Genomic DNA, 15,308 nt, shown 5'->3' with positions numbered 1-15,308 from the left:
TGGGCCCGCCCCCTCCGCTTGGGACGACTCGTGGTGGCCAGACTTGCTGGGCACCCCTCCGACACCAACTGACCACGCACGAAACCTCGGCTTCATCCTCGACTCATCCCTCTCCATATCAAAACAAGTCAACGCCATCTCCTCTTCCTGTTACAACACCCTCCGCATACTTCGCAGAATCTACAAATGGATCCCAACCGAAACAAGAAAACCAGTAACTCAGGCCCTCGTCAGCAGCAGGCTCGACTACTGCAACGTACTCTACGTAGGCATCGTGTCCAAACACCTGCAACGCCTCCAACGCCTCCAAAACGCCTCCACCCGACTCATCCTCAACATCCCTCGCCACAGCCACATCACCCCCACCTAAGAACCCTACACTGGCTCCCCGTTAACAAGAGGATCACCTTCAAGCTCCTCACCCACTCACACAAAGCACTTCACAACACCGGACCAACCTCCCTGAGAAGCAGACTCGGCTTCTACACCCCCACCCGGCAACTCCGCTCCGCCAACCTCGCCCTCGCCTCCGTCCACCGCATCCAGCGCAGATCCTCCGGCGGCAGATCTTTTTCCTACCTCCCCGCCAAGACGTGGAACACACTCCTGTCTGACCTAAGACAGATCCAGGACCTGCTCACCTTCAGAAGACACCTCAAGACCTGGCTCTTCGAGCAGTAGCAGCACCCACCCCCCCCAATATGAATGTGGTATGTGGCAGCTGAGAGGGTGTGGATCATTAATATGTATGTGGTATGTGGCAGCTGAGAGGGTGTGGCTCATTAATATGTATGTGGTATGTGGCAGCTGAGAGGGTGTGGCTCATTAATATGCATGTGGTATGTGGCAGCGGAGAGGGTGTGGATCATTAATATGCATGTGGTATGTGGCAGCTCAGAGGGTGCTGTGAATGTGTGCTCCTGGACAAGGGAACCTTAATTATCCATCTGCCGCCTGCTGAGGCTGAGCTGAGCCAGAGTCTAGTGAGAGAAACCAGCCATTTAGATTACCACCACTAGGTGGGTGGTGGGATTACCTGTGTAGCTGGACGGGAGGCTGTGGGGCACCCAGCAGTGAGGAGGTTGGGTGCACAAGCCATGGGGACCTCTGTCTCAGTGTTGGTTTGAGTTGTATGTACCTCTGTGAGCACCAGCTGAGTTGTGTCTGTACACATGCAGTGTGTTTGCCTGTACCTGTGCCCCTCTGTGCCTATATGTAAGTCTGTCTTGAGTCTTTGTGTGTCAGTGTGTGTTTGCATCACTTTGGTTGGCCCCTGGTACATCTGTCTGATTGTCTACCTGTGCCTCTTTGTGTGTGAGGCCTGCCTGTTTGTGTGTGTGTGTGTGTGTGTGAACGTCCATGTACTGGACCATTGTTGGACATGGACAATTAAGTACACCAATGTGGCATTATGAAATTGAATGTAAATGAGTATTTCTGCTGCTTTTCAACATGGAATAATATGAACATTCATGTCATATTTGTGAAACTGTGCTGTGGATCTATTGCTCACCGGGCCTGACACCCTGGCCGTTTTATAAGACCACTCCACCCCCAGCTCAGGTGCAGGGGTGCACATTTACTAAGGAGCTATCACAAAATGTTGCAAAGTGATGCAAAGGTTTGCTTTGGTATTTACTTCCCACGCTGAAGGGATTTTGCACTGGAAAGGTGCCCTTTTCTCAGTGTAAAAGGTGGATTGCAGTACTTTGTGTAACTTTGTGACAAGCACTCATACTTGGGTGGGTTAGCGCCAACACCGATGGGTTCCTATGCAAAGTCTAATCTACTAGCATAGCCAAACTGGGATTTGTGCCCAAACTAGTGCCTTCTTGAAGCAGGTGCTGAGAACAGGAAATGTGTAAAAAAAAAACACACAGCCTGTGTGCAGCAGTGCACAGCACAGGTGGAGTGCATCAGATCCGCCTGAGTGTGCCCAGTCCAGACTCAGAAGTGTGTGCTGGAATGAAATGCTTCTTGCATCAATCCAATGCCAGGCAGAGCAGGCTCACCTGTGCCCCCCAGTGCGAAGCTGTGCAAGATGCAACGACCCACCTGGAGCTCCAGGACCCCAACAGCACCGGCCCGTCCCAGTGTCCTTGTCTCTGCGCTGATCTCCCCCTTGTGCACCGCAGCACAGCAATCTCAGGTTCTGAGCTGTGTTCCATGGAAAACTTGTAAATCTGTCCGAGGTTGTTTTAATATCAGTTACTCCCTCCACCCATCGTTGAGTCCTCTTTAAGGTATTAATCCATCCATCCACCCACCTATCCATCCATCCATCCAACCACCCACCCACCCATGGATCCTCACACTACAGTCATTTTAACTTCTGTTTATCTGTTCCCATGTGATCATCCATTTATATAATGTTCTATCCTTACATTCTAATTCATCTATCAGTCTTATTCTCTCATTAAACTGTCATTCTCATCTGCACCCTCGGGCATTCATTCATTCTCACTCTGATTAATCCAACATCACACTTCATCCATCCATCAATTCTTATTCAGCCCATTCATTCACCCATTAACTCAGCTATCCAACAAAATCAGTACATCTGTCCAGCCATCAGCTTTTTCATCCTGATAATAATTAATATTTAATTACACTCTGAGATATTCTCTCTAATTCACGAATCTGCTCATTTATCGATTTCAGGCACCTGAATTTAACATTAATTCATCAATCTTAGGCTCTGATTCCTCCCTTTTTCAGTCTATCCACCCACACACTCTCATCCTAATTCACACCCATCTATATATTCAAATATTCCTTTAATCACCGATGATCACATGCACACATTCATTCTTGTGCTTCACCCTGCCATAACTCCATCTGCCTAATCCCATTTATCCATCTTCTGACTTGCACACATCATTTACTACATCCCCATCCATCATCAATGTCTTTGCCCATCAATATCCTCGCATTCATTCACCCAATAATCCATTTTCAAAGTGTCACCCATCAATACATCCATATATTTATCCTTGCTCTCATTTATCCAGCCCACACTGTGATTCATCAATGTACTGCTATTTGATGGAGTTTGTTTTGACCAATGACTTTGTGTTTCACCACTGCGCATATTAGTTGCTCAATGTTCACCAGTAGCACATGGTATGTTTTGTTCAGTTTAGCCGCCTATGGGCTTTGACATTGCATTAGTCATTACATTCTGTATTCTGCCTATTGGCTTTGACATGGCATTAGCCATTACTTTCTGTATTCAGTTGAGCCGCCTATGGGCTTTGACATTGCATTAGTCATTACATTCTGTATTCTGCCTATTGGCTTTGACATGCTGTATCCAGTCTAGCCGCCTATTGGCTTTGACATTGCATGCCTATTGACTTTGACATGATGTATTCAGTTTAGCTGCCTATTGACTTTGACATGCTATTAGATATTCTGCCTATTGGCTTTGACATGATATCATATATTACATTTTATATTCAGCTCCGCTGCCTATTGGCTTTGACATGATATTATACATTGCATTTTATATTCAGCTCCGCTGCCTATTGGCTTTGACATGATATTATACATTGCATTTTATATTCAGCTCAGCTGCCTATTGGCTTTGACATGATATTATACGTTGCATTTTATATTCAGCTCAGCTGCCTATGGGCTTTGACATGATATTATATATTGCATTTTGTATTCAGCTCAGCTGCCTATTGGCTTTGACATGATATCATATATTACATTTTATATTCAGCTCAGCTGCCTATTGGCTTTGACATGATATTAGACATTGCATTTTGTATTCAGCTCATCTGCCTATGGGCTTTGACATGATATTATACATTGCATTTTGTATTCAGCTTAGATGCCTATTGGCTTTGACATGACACTAGACATTGCATTTGATATTTAGGTTAGCTGCCTATTGCCTTTAACATGACATTGCATTTGATACTTAGGTTAGCTGCCCATTGCCTTTAACGTGGAGTTAGACATTGCAGTTGAGAATCCAAGCTGTATTTTTCCAAGCTGTGTTTTTGCACCAGAGAACCAAGATGTTTTTCTCACAGTAGACTAGACATGATAAGAGAGAGTACATGGGTGTTGTTTTTTCTTCGCTTGAGCTTGGGAACAGGAGTAGTCTTGGAGACCTGGCCAGTCTCCAAAAGGCTTGCTCAGTTTCCCAGGTCTGAGAGGAGGGGGCACACCTTTGTAACGAATGTAACAGGCTGCAGAGAGTCAGATTCGAATCTGCCGGACCTCGTGCTGGAGCTTGGCGCAGGCTGCCAGCAATCCCGTGTGGGTAGATGAATCTCTCTTTCTCGCGGCTGACAGGGGTCATCAGCCTGCAGACCTTAGAAAGATGAAGCTGTAAATAATTCCCACACGGTGAAGTATTTGTTTTGCTTTGCATTCAATATCTTATAAATATAACCTGCTGTGTATATTGCAAACTGATATATTTTGTTTGATTAACGCGGACTTGAAAGCTACTAATTCGTCATACATAAAATATTGTGGTTGGGGAAGAATTAACAACAATAAAAGTCTTCTTTGACCTCAGAAGTGCATTTCTGTTGTGTTATGTTAGTGCTTAGAAACTAAATAAGAGGAAAGCACTACAATTGGTACCAGAGGTCGTGGGGTGTCGGTCATTAAGAGGTGATTAAGAAGGGGTTTGACGAGTTAGTAGATTTCTAAGTGCACACTTTAAAAGTGTAATTGTTTTTTGTTGTTTGGAGAATTACAGAAATTGTTTTCTGTTTGGGGAATCACAGTAGCACGGCAGACCATGTCTGAGACATGTGTTGATAAACTGCCTGATGGTGCTAAGAAAAACTGTGAATTGTTTTCTGTTTGGGGAATTACAGAAGAAAATGCATGTGTAGCTAAAAGGCCTGATAATGTTTTGAGAAAAAATTCCTGTTGTATATATGTAGAAAACGTGTCTTTTGGAAGTAATGATGACAGAAAGGTCTGGATACCTTTATCTGCTTACAGAGAAATGCAGGAGAAATGTAGGAAGTTGGAACATGAAAATAGGAATTTACGTGAGCAAATTAGCCCGACTGAAAGTTATAAAAAGGCTGTTTTTGAAGAATCTTTCTTGTCCCATTCCAGTAATGAGGGGGTTAAGACAGCTCCGAGCTGCACTGAGTTTTCGTGTGAGCCAGGGTTTTTGGCAGACAAAAAGCATTCCTTAACTGATAACACGGACGAGAGAGACCAGAATGTGATTTACCAGTTACCGTTGCAAAATGCACAAGTAAAACGAAGGATTTTAGAGCAAGACACCCCGAGTTTCATTAGCTTGTTTGATTTTTGGAAAAAGAATAGCCCTCATTTGAGAGAAATCCTAACACTTTTGTATATGGTCACTGTGAAAAATTATATGCAGTTGCGCGCTTGTGATTTGGCAAATGAAATAATGCAGACTTTAGGTTTTTGCGCAGTGCAAGAAGAAAATACTTATGTACATGTAAATCAAGAACAAGGGAAGAAAATAGTGCCCCTAGCTAGAATCATACAATGGATCTGGTACTTGCAAGATAGGGCTAGAGTACCACAGGTAAAAGAATTACCGGTGAAATTGTGTGCACCATTTGAATTCGTGTCCACTGAAGATAAAAAGCATGTTTGTTTTACTAATGATTCATTGACTGAAATGTTGCTTTCTGGCACAGTAGAAGGAACAGCGTTGTATAATGTGTGTCAGATTTTAAAGCAAGAGCTACGTGAGATGTGTCATTTTTATGCTGATTTTTGGTTCATTGCTAATGTTTTAGCACCTAACTGGTTCAATTACCTTGCAGATGTTAATGAGAAAAATTCAGAGAGAGAAGTGTACACCCAGAATTCTGCCTTAGTGGGGATGGCTAAGTGGGTGCCCCAGAAATGTGAACAGCTGAGAGAAAAAGCCACTTACAGGTGGGCAGAGATGAGAGAGATGCACATTCCCCTAGATTTGATAAAAACTGTGCAGCACGCACAAAAGCAATCTGTCATGCAAGCAGTCACAGAGCAGTTGGGCAGAGGAAAGTTACCAGATCAGGTTTTAGGGAGAGTGATTGCTGCAAACTACCAAGGAAAAATCGAAATTATGCTGATACCTAGAAAAGAATCTGATTCATTCATACAAATTGGAGACAGAATGGCCCAAATTGAAAAAAATGCAGTGAATGGAGGTTTGGTAAAGAAGGAGTCTGCCCCAGCCCTTCTGACAGTGCAAGAAAAGGGAAGCTGTGGCGCAGCAGATAAAAACCTCAGTGCTGATGTGTGGGCTGAAGCCCCAAGTGACCCTCCAGAACCTGCAGAAAATATAACAAAGGGCCCCAAAAACGTCCTGCTGATTATAAAACAGGGAAAGAAAGAGGAAGGGTGCAGTTTAAATGAAAAATGTTATTTGCAAGAAAAGTCATACTTGTTTCTTTTGCAGATCCTACCACGTTTCGCCACTGTCCCTGAGTGTGCTGTGTGGTCCCCCTTCCGGTGTGTGCGTGTGGGGTCGGGGAAGGGACCGAATCCCCAACCTGAACCTGGCTGAGTAAAGTGCCAGCACCATGGATCCATTTTGCGCAAACTGCGCCTTCAGTTCAAGTTCAACTTGTTTGATTGCATTCTTCCACTGAAACTAAGCTGTGTTTTTTTTTTTTTTTCCCTCTCGTATGGAACTCTGACTTTTGCTTACCTTCCAGCAAACCTTTCAGGTGGACCGTGCACCTTTACATGAGCAGAACTCATGCTACATCAAATTGCTAACACTGTTGAATTAGAGACTCATTCAGAGTATAAAAATTGCCCAGTCTTTTCTATGTAGATGTATCTGATGTGAAAGGTTATGAAATCAATGTGTTAATTCACTTCTATTGCTTTATAGGGATTGTTTTGATCATTCAAATGTGCTGATGTTTTTTTGTTTTTGTTTGAAACAGGAGATATGTGAAACAAAAATTCATTGGTCAAAGGGCGGGATGTACTGCTATTTGATGGAGTTTGTTTTGACCAATGACTTTGTGTTTCACCACTGCGCATATTAGTTGCTCAATGTTCACCAGTAGCACATGGTATGTTTTGTTCAGTTTAGCCGCCTATGGGCTTTGACATTGCATTAGTCATTACATTCTGTATTCTGCCTATTGGCTTTGACATGGCATTAGCCATTACTTTCTGTATTCAGTTGAGCCGCCTATGGGCTTTGACATTGCATTAGTCATTACATTCTGTATTCTGCCTATTGGCTTTGACATGCTGTATCCAGTCTAGCCGCCTATTGGCTTTGACATTGCATGCCTATTGACTTTGACATGATGTATTCAGTTTAGCTGCCTATTGACTTTGACATGCTATTAGATATTCTGCCTATTGGCTTTGACATGATATCATATATTACATTTTATATTCAGCTCCGCTGCCTATTGGCTTTGACATGATATTATACATTGCATTTTATATTCAGCTCCGCTGCCTATTGGCTTTGACATGATATTATACATTGCATTTTATATTCAGCTCAGCTGCCTATTGGCTTTGACATGATATTATACGTTGCATTTTATATTCAGCTCAGCTGCCTATGGGCTTTGACATGATATTATATATTGCATTTTGTATTCAGCTCAGCTGCCTATTGGCTTTGACATGATATCATATATTACATTTTATATTCAGCTCAGCTGCCTATTGGCTTTGACATGATATTAGACATTGCATTTTGTATTCAGCTCAGCTGCCTATGGGCTTTGACATGATATTATACATTGCATTTTGTATTCAGCTTAGATGCCTATTGGCTTTGACATGACACTAGACATTGCATTTGATATTTAGGTTAGCTGCCTATTGCCTTTAACATGACATTGCATTTGATACTTAGGTTAGCTGCCCATTGCCTTTAACGTGGAGTTAGACATTGCAGTTGAGAATCCAAGCTGTATTTTTCCAAGCTGTGTTTTTGCACCAGAGAACCAAGATGTTTTTCTCACAGTAGACTAGACATGATAAGAGAGAGTACATGGGTGTTGTTTTTTCTTCGCTTGAGCTTGGGAACAGGAGTAGTCTTGGAGACCTGGCCAGTCTCCAAAAGGCTTGCTCAGTTTCCCAGGTCTGAGAGGAGGGGGCACACCTTTGTAACGAATGTAACAGGCTGCAGAGAGTCAGATTCGAATCTGCCGGACCTCGTGCTGGAGCTTGGCGCAGGCTGCCAGCAATCCCGTGTGGGTAGATGAATCTCTCTTTCTCGCGGCTGACAGGGGTCATCAGCTTGCAGACCTTAGAAAGATGAAGCTGTAAATAATTCCCACACGGTGAAGTATTTGTTTTGCTTTGCATTCAATATCTTATAAATATAACCTGCTGTGTATATTGCAAACTGATATATTTTGTTTGATTAACGCGGACTTGAAAGCTACTAATTCGTCATACATAAAATATTGTGGTTGGGGAAGAATTAACAACAATAAAAGTCTTCTTTGACCTCAGAAGTGCATTTCTGTTGTGTTATGTTAGTGCTTAGAAACTAAATAAGAGGAAAGCACTACAATCAATTCATACTAACATTATGTACCCATACATTATCATACTCTAAGTTCTTCATTTGCCTGACTTCATGCTAGTATCCTTCTATATATCTTCACACAAACATTCATTCACCCAGCCATCCCAACTCTAATTATCCATCTATCCTTCCTCACACCTTCCTGTATAGATTCATCTGTTTATCCTCAAGTACGTGATCCAAACATTACCATCATTGATCTAAATGTTCCAACGTTCATTCACACTGCTATCATTGTTTACAGTCCCAGTCATTCAGACATTCATGCATAGAGTCACCCATGCACTCCACACTCACATAGAGCAATCATGTCACCCATTGAATTAGTCTGTCATCCGCACTCTGATTTGTGCATCCTCAAGCTCTTTTATGTGTCTATTCATGCACCCAAAAGTCCCATTCATTTCCCCATTCACCAGTATAATGACAAATCAATCTGTGCATCCGTCAGCTTATTCATACCCACACATGGATAAATGAGCCCATCAATAAACACCCATATCTACTGAATCAAAAACATACTTATTGGTTTTTAGTGCTTGAGTTATGTTCTGTAGATCTCCATAGGAAAGGATGGTTCTTTTCTAAGTGTTTCTGAGGGAACAGAACAGATTACTAGAGCAGTTTGCCAGGGACCACATGCCTTTGGGTGGAGTTGTGCTAATGGGTCTCTTGATTAAACATCTGGAAATGTGACCACTGGACCACATCAGTTGAGGCACAACCACCAAGGTGTTATGGATCACAATCCCATTTTGTAGAGGGTGTACCAGTTTTGTTAAACACTAAAACTCAATACAGGCTTTTTAAAAAAGTTTTGTTTTCTCTGTGCTCTGCAGATTCCCAATCAAGGATGATGCCAGTGACCAGGCCTGCATTTCGGGCAAAGATGCCTTCTCTGCTGAGAGCTGCTTCAATCCCAACAAGTGGATCTGCGAGAAGAATGCCGTTGAGTTTCCCAACATTGTAGCCAATCATGCCGGACACTGATACCATGTGGAGCAAATGACCTGAAAAAGGTGACTATTCCCTGGAACCTTCACCCATGGACAATCTGGACAAGGCAAGAAGGTGATCCTCTCTGACCTCACATCAATTGGGCTCAAGCAGGTTCCACCCCTTCTTGTGTACTTGCCAAACATTGTCTGGATATATGTACAAATCATTTTAAATGTTAATATTCCCAAGAGGGAGGTAGAAATAGTCCTAAAGGATAGTGAAGTGTTTTCCTCACTTGGAGGTTAAGCAAGGAGATGTTTGAAAAGGTGCCACACAATATATTGGTGGATATGACCTTTTCTCAAAATCTGTCTGATCCCTGGAATGTGCGTCAAGAAAACCATTACCTATTGATGCTGTTCAACAATATATGTAGTTTCTTTACGGCCTTAAGGGCAATCATAGACAGGGGATATCAGCTATATCAAAAAACTCATCGCATGCCCTGTTAAAGAATTTATTCTCTCTGAAATTGTATCTCAAACTATTTATTGAATTACTTTGTTTCTTCCTTGGAACAACTAGATGTGCCTGTAAGTGATGTTCAGGCTTGGAAGTCTTCATACCTGGTGAGAGAGGACCTGAAAAAGAACAGTGAAAATCAAAATTCCAGACAAATGCTGTCCACTGCTGTGTCCTGGCCTAAGATAAAATAGTGGTGGAATCCGTAATAATGAAAAAAGGAGGGATGTATTAAAATACTGCAAGATCACAACATGCATCAGTTTTTGTTTGTATTGAGGACAGGGTTCTTCCTCTTAAATATGTCATATAGGACGGGGCAAGATTAAAATTAGAGCAGCGTTCTTCTTTGTGTCAAGAAAGATCCAGTAATTAATTCAGTTCCCTTGTAATTGTTCAGCCCTGAAAGATATCTGCCCGGAATTATTCCGTCCCAAGTATTACAACATTATTATATTAAAAGCAAAACAAGTATTGTTGAATGTTATGGCTCTGTACTATCAATCAGATTGTTTTTGCATTTTTTTTATTTTTATTATTGTACTGAATTCTAATGTTTAAATAGTATAGCATGGCATTTATGTATGTTCATGTGTCGATATCTTCTGATGACGTGAACCAAATAAACGAAGTTGACAATGTGAATCTACAACAGAAACTTCCTTCATTCATTTGCTTAGGGCAGGTCAATCCCACGCTCTCCATGCAAGGCCCATGTAGATTTGTTCAACTCACCAGTAACGCTCTTGGCTGCCTTTCCCAAAGTCAGCTTTTTATTTAGCACTCTTCAGCGACAGGTCTTTGGAGCTTTAGAAGAATAAAAGAGTCAACAGGCAAGATACAGTTTAACAACAAGAGAATAGAATATTAAGACTGTCAGAAAGTAAACACTTAAAAACATTTCCAATTTCGAAAGCAAGTACGGTGGAGATATAAAATGATATTTCTAGGAAGCATCGGGTGTGAAGAGGGAAAGTTGGGATGGGGAATTCAAGTTTGTTGCACATGATCCTTTAAAAATTCCTGCCCAATTAGGGAGTTGAGTTTGGCCTTTGGGGCAAAAGATCTTGAATATGTCTGTGTGAAAATTTGAAGCTGGTTAGGTATGAACACTAAGATGTCTTACGGAGAAAGATTATGAACATGAGATCTGATTAGGGAAAACTGGAGAGTCCACTAAAACCATAAAAAAGGGTTGAGAGCAAGATTTCAATGCTTCAGTATGACTAAGGAACTCTGGCAAGCTGTTTATCTACATCTAGTGACCATGCAATGGCTATTGGCATCTTGTCTGTAAATGTCAGGATCTGGCCTTAAAAAGACTGAGTTTGGGAGGAAGGAGGTGCCATAGCTTTCAAAGGTCAGCATTCATTGCAGATGACCTTTCTTGCAGTGTAATGACCTTCAGTGGGTGTTCTGCCTTCCTACTTATCTCGTATCAGAGCTTACAGAACATCTCTAGAATGCACTTCTGAGTTCAAAGAAGACCTTTATTATTGTTAATCCCTCCCCACCCACAAGTTCTTGAGGGATGAATTAATAGATTTCAAGCACACGTTCAAATGAGTAAAAGTAGTCGCAGCAATGAAAACAAAATATATCACAGTACTTCTCAGTTGCAATGTACACAGCAGGTTATATATCTAAGATATTGAATGCAAAGCGTAAATTAATCATCGTGTGAGACCTATATACAGCTTCATCTTTCTGGGGTCTGCAAGTTGATGACTCCGGTCAACTGCGATAAAGAGATTATCTACCCACACGGGAGACTGGCAACTGGCGCCTAGTTCCAGCCTGAAGTCAAGCAGATTAAAATCTAAATCTCTTTTTCTTCAGCATCCAAACCTTTTGTCTTTGGGGTACCGCAGGGATCATCCCTGGGCCTGCTCTTGTTCAACCCTTACCTTGCCCCTCTGGCTGATTTGATTGAAGCCTGGGGTGGGAAGGTGGTCTCATATGCAAATGATACCCACTGCTATTTTCTTTTCAGGGTGGTTCGGAGGCAGCGCTACTGAACCTTAAGGAGTTCCTCAAAGGCGTTGCTGCTTGGATAGAGTCAAATTGTCTCAAATTAAATTTCGACAAAACAGAATTTTTGGACTTCAGCCAAGATGGGTCCGCATCATTGAACCTCTGGTGGTCTGAAGACGTAAATCTCCCCGATGCCTACTTCCTCTGCCAGGAATCTTGCCATTATATTTGACTCAGCCCCCTCCTTCTCGGCTCAAATTAGACAGACCTTCTCAGCCTGCTTCCTGAAACTAAAAACCTTAAGGAAGTTTCTTCTATTGGTCCCAGAACAGACCCGAAAAGTGTAGTCCACTCTATGGTAACTTCTCGATTGGACTACGCTAACAGTCTCTATCTCGGCCTGCCTGCTGGCTTGGCATGCAGGCTTCAGATAATTCGGAAAGCAGCTGCCAGACTGATATGGAGTTCCTTGCCGTCAGCATATCTTCCCCCATCTGAGGCAGCTGCACTGGCTTCCTGTGGCAAGCGCATTAAATTTAAAGCTCTGACACTGGCCCTTAGAGCAGTCAGTAGTTCTGGCCCTTGCTATTTGAGGAATAAACTGATATCCTACACCCAAGAGGCAGTGCTAAAGTCCAATAACCTCCACTTAATGCGGATTCCTAAGTTCTCCAGGGTCCGATGTGGAGGAAGCTCATTCATGGTACGGGCAAGGTCTGGAACGGTCTGCCACCTAAAGTGGGCTGGGCTGAGTAATTGGCTGTTTTCAAAAGAAAGTTGAAAAGATGGCTGTTCGCGCAGCCTAGCTACTTGGATAATGTGGTGGGATTTCTGTGTCTGCTTTGAGCACTAGGATGTTTCTGCTGAAGCAGCTGTTCTTAATACATGCTAATTGATTGATTGATTGGCTTACTGGTAGGTTGCCATGCTTTCCTGATGACGTTACCTTCCAGGCATCTCAGGATCCATTTCTTTTTGTTCCAACATCTTTTGTAAGGTTGGCCCATATCAGCAGCGTTTACTTGAATCACACGGTGGCCGCCTTCTTTAGAGTTCTATGAATTGACCTTCTTGATCCCCTTCTTAGAGCCTGGCAGCTCCTGGCAATTTCAGAGACAGTCATATCTTGTTGTTCACATACATTACTCTATAGTAATGGGCCGACCCTGCTTAGTGCTTCTGAAATCGGGCGCATTCAGGACTCCTTGACTCACGGAACTCCGCCTCTGCGAAATTCCACAGAGTATTTAACCAACTCCACTGAATTCCGCGGAGTGGAGCTCTGTGAACTCCGCCCAGGCCTAATTAGTATGAATTGATTTGAGCAGAGGATATGTGAGTTTTTTAGTAGGTTTGAATAGAATAATGGAGGGATAGAGGAGCGAAGAATCCAGAAGAGTTAATTGGGAGTTTATCGTAATAGGATGAGGCTTGTGGTGAGTAAAGGAGAGATGGAGGAGGGAAGAGTCCGTGGAAAGGGTTAGGGAGATCATAGTAGTATAAGGGTTTAAGATGAGTCAAAGGTGAGATAAGTGAGGGAGAGTAAAGTAGGGTTGTTTGGGAGCTCATAGTAGTCAGCTGAGGTTCGGGGTGAGCCAGGAGCCGTAGCGGCGGGAAGAGCTTAGGAGGGTTATTTTGGAGTTCATAGTGGTGGAATGGGTTTAGAAGAGTCAGACAGTGGGGATGGAAGATAGATTGATAGAGGCAGTGCTTTAAATGAAAATAAAGAAGTGCAAGTACTCTCTATTCAGAGTACCTATTTGCTCCTGAGAAGTACTGGTACTCATCCTTTGTGATGCATTGTAGCTGTGCTGAGAAGTACAGGTGCTCCCCTTCAAATTAAAGAAGTTCTCAAATGACCTACTTGGCAACATACTGTGTTAAAAAAAACGGTGGGATTTGTCAAGTTTCAAAAAATGGTAATTAGTGTACCAGTGATCTTACTGGAAATCACATCATATGACCTTTGAGCTGGCAGTATCATAGCACAAAATGGCATTACGTGCTTGTGATACAGATCAGACAACATGACGTAGCAGTGGGTGGCATTAAAAGAAATCTCATCACATATTGAGTGACAGTCTGAATCTCTCTAACATAACTCGTGCACATTAGATAGGCACAGGTCACCATACAGCCCAGTGTGGCTGCTGGCACCGTGTGTGTGCCCACAGGGGGCAGCTCCTCTGTTAGGTTGGAGGAGTGTTCGCCCCCCCACCAGCAGCGGCAGCAGCAAACCTTTACAAGGAGACAATAATAAACAGCGTTTATTATTGTTTCCTCATAAAGGGTCGGGCCGCAGAGGTGATGAGGAGTGAGGGGGAGTGCACAGCACTTCTCAGAGTGCATGTGTGTTTGGCTGGCTGTCTGGGACTGGCCAAACACACATGCGCAGTAGGCTCTCTCCAGCCCAGCAACAGTTGCCAGGCTGGATAGAGCCTGCACAGGTTCCCAGTCTGCTTGGGAGGGCCCCAGCTGGGCACTCCCAGCCAATCCTGATGCTGCTCCGAGCACCGTCAGGAATGGCCACAGACCAGGCTGGGAGGCGGCGCCTGCCTACAGCGACGGAGGAGAGGAGTGGCGTGGCGAGACGGAGGAGGTAAGTGTTTATTTTTTTAATCTTATTTTTATACCCACCGGATCCCCCCACTCACCCCTGCACCGCCCGCCCCACCACTCGCGCTTTGACTGGTGCCCACACTTAATCCAGCCTCCTCCCCCCAGAGGGGGAAGGGGGCTAGCGACATGTTAACAGGGAGAATGGGACATAGCCGAGCCAAGGGTCTGCCTTGGCTCTAAAACAGGTATTTCTAGAAGTACTTCCTATTACTTCACTTCCGATTGAAGAATTTATTAAAAGTGGCAGTTTTTAATTAGGAACTGGAAACATTCCTGCCCCAGACTGATGTCAACACTAACAGTGAACTAAGAGGGATCAGTTGTCTTGTATCCCTCTATGTCAGTGGTCTTCAAACTTTTCAAACCCCCCCCATGCAGGGGCATAACAACGGCCCCACAGCTGTGTGGTAAGGTGGGGGCAAGGTTCCAGGGCCCCCCTCAGCTCAGTACACGGTGCAGAAGGTAGCAGGCCTCTGACTGTGTCCAGAGGGAAGGGGGACCCCTACAGGTACTTTGCAGGGGGGCCCATTTAAGTTTCGTTAGGCCACTGCCACCCTGGACTTCAGCTCCTCAAGCAACAGGAGGGCAGAAACCTGTCTGTGAGGTGGCAGCAGCTGGGGCTGCCTGGAAACCGTCAGAAGGCTGGAATGGCAGGACTGGGGGTCCTCTAAGGAGCCCCCAGAGTGCATGGGATCATACTACCAATGCTTGCAAAAGCCTTGGGGTA

At 43.6% G+C, this 15,308-nt stretch overlaps 1 protein-coding gene across 1 annotated transcript in view; it reads left to right on the top strand.

The window, feature by feature from the left end:
* The window catches only part of LOC138303613 (killer cell lectin-like receptor subfamily F member 1), a 56,883-nt gene extending 46,250 nt beyond the window's left edge, over positions 1-10,633 (top strand). Inside the window, exon 6 of the mRNA XM_069242903.1 lies at positions 9,367-10,633. Within this exon, the coding sequence (XP_069099004.1) occupies positions 9,367-9,517 (151 nt within the window). The 3' untranslated portion in view covers positions 9,518-10,633. The remainder of the gene's footprint in view (positions 1-9,366) is intronic.
* Positions 10,634-15,308: the final 4,675 nt, after the last annotated feature.

This window comes from Pleurodeles waltl, chromosome 7 (genome assembly GCF_031143425.1).
Source record: "Pleurodeles waltl isolate 20211129_DDA chromosome 7, aPleWal1.hap1.20221129, whole genome shotgun sequence".
NCBI lineage: Eukaryota > Metazoa > Chordata > Amphibia > Caudata > Salamandridae > Pleurodeles > Pleurodeles waltl.
Note: the sequence above shows the minus strand (reverse complement) of the source record. Positions and strands in the feature narration are given on the sequence as shown.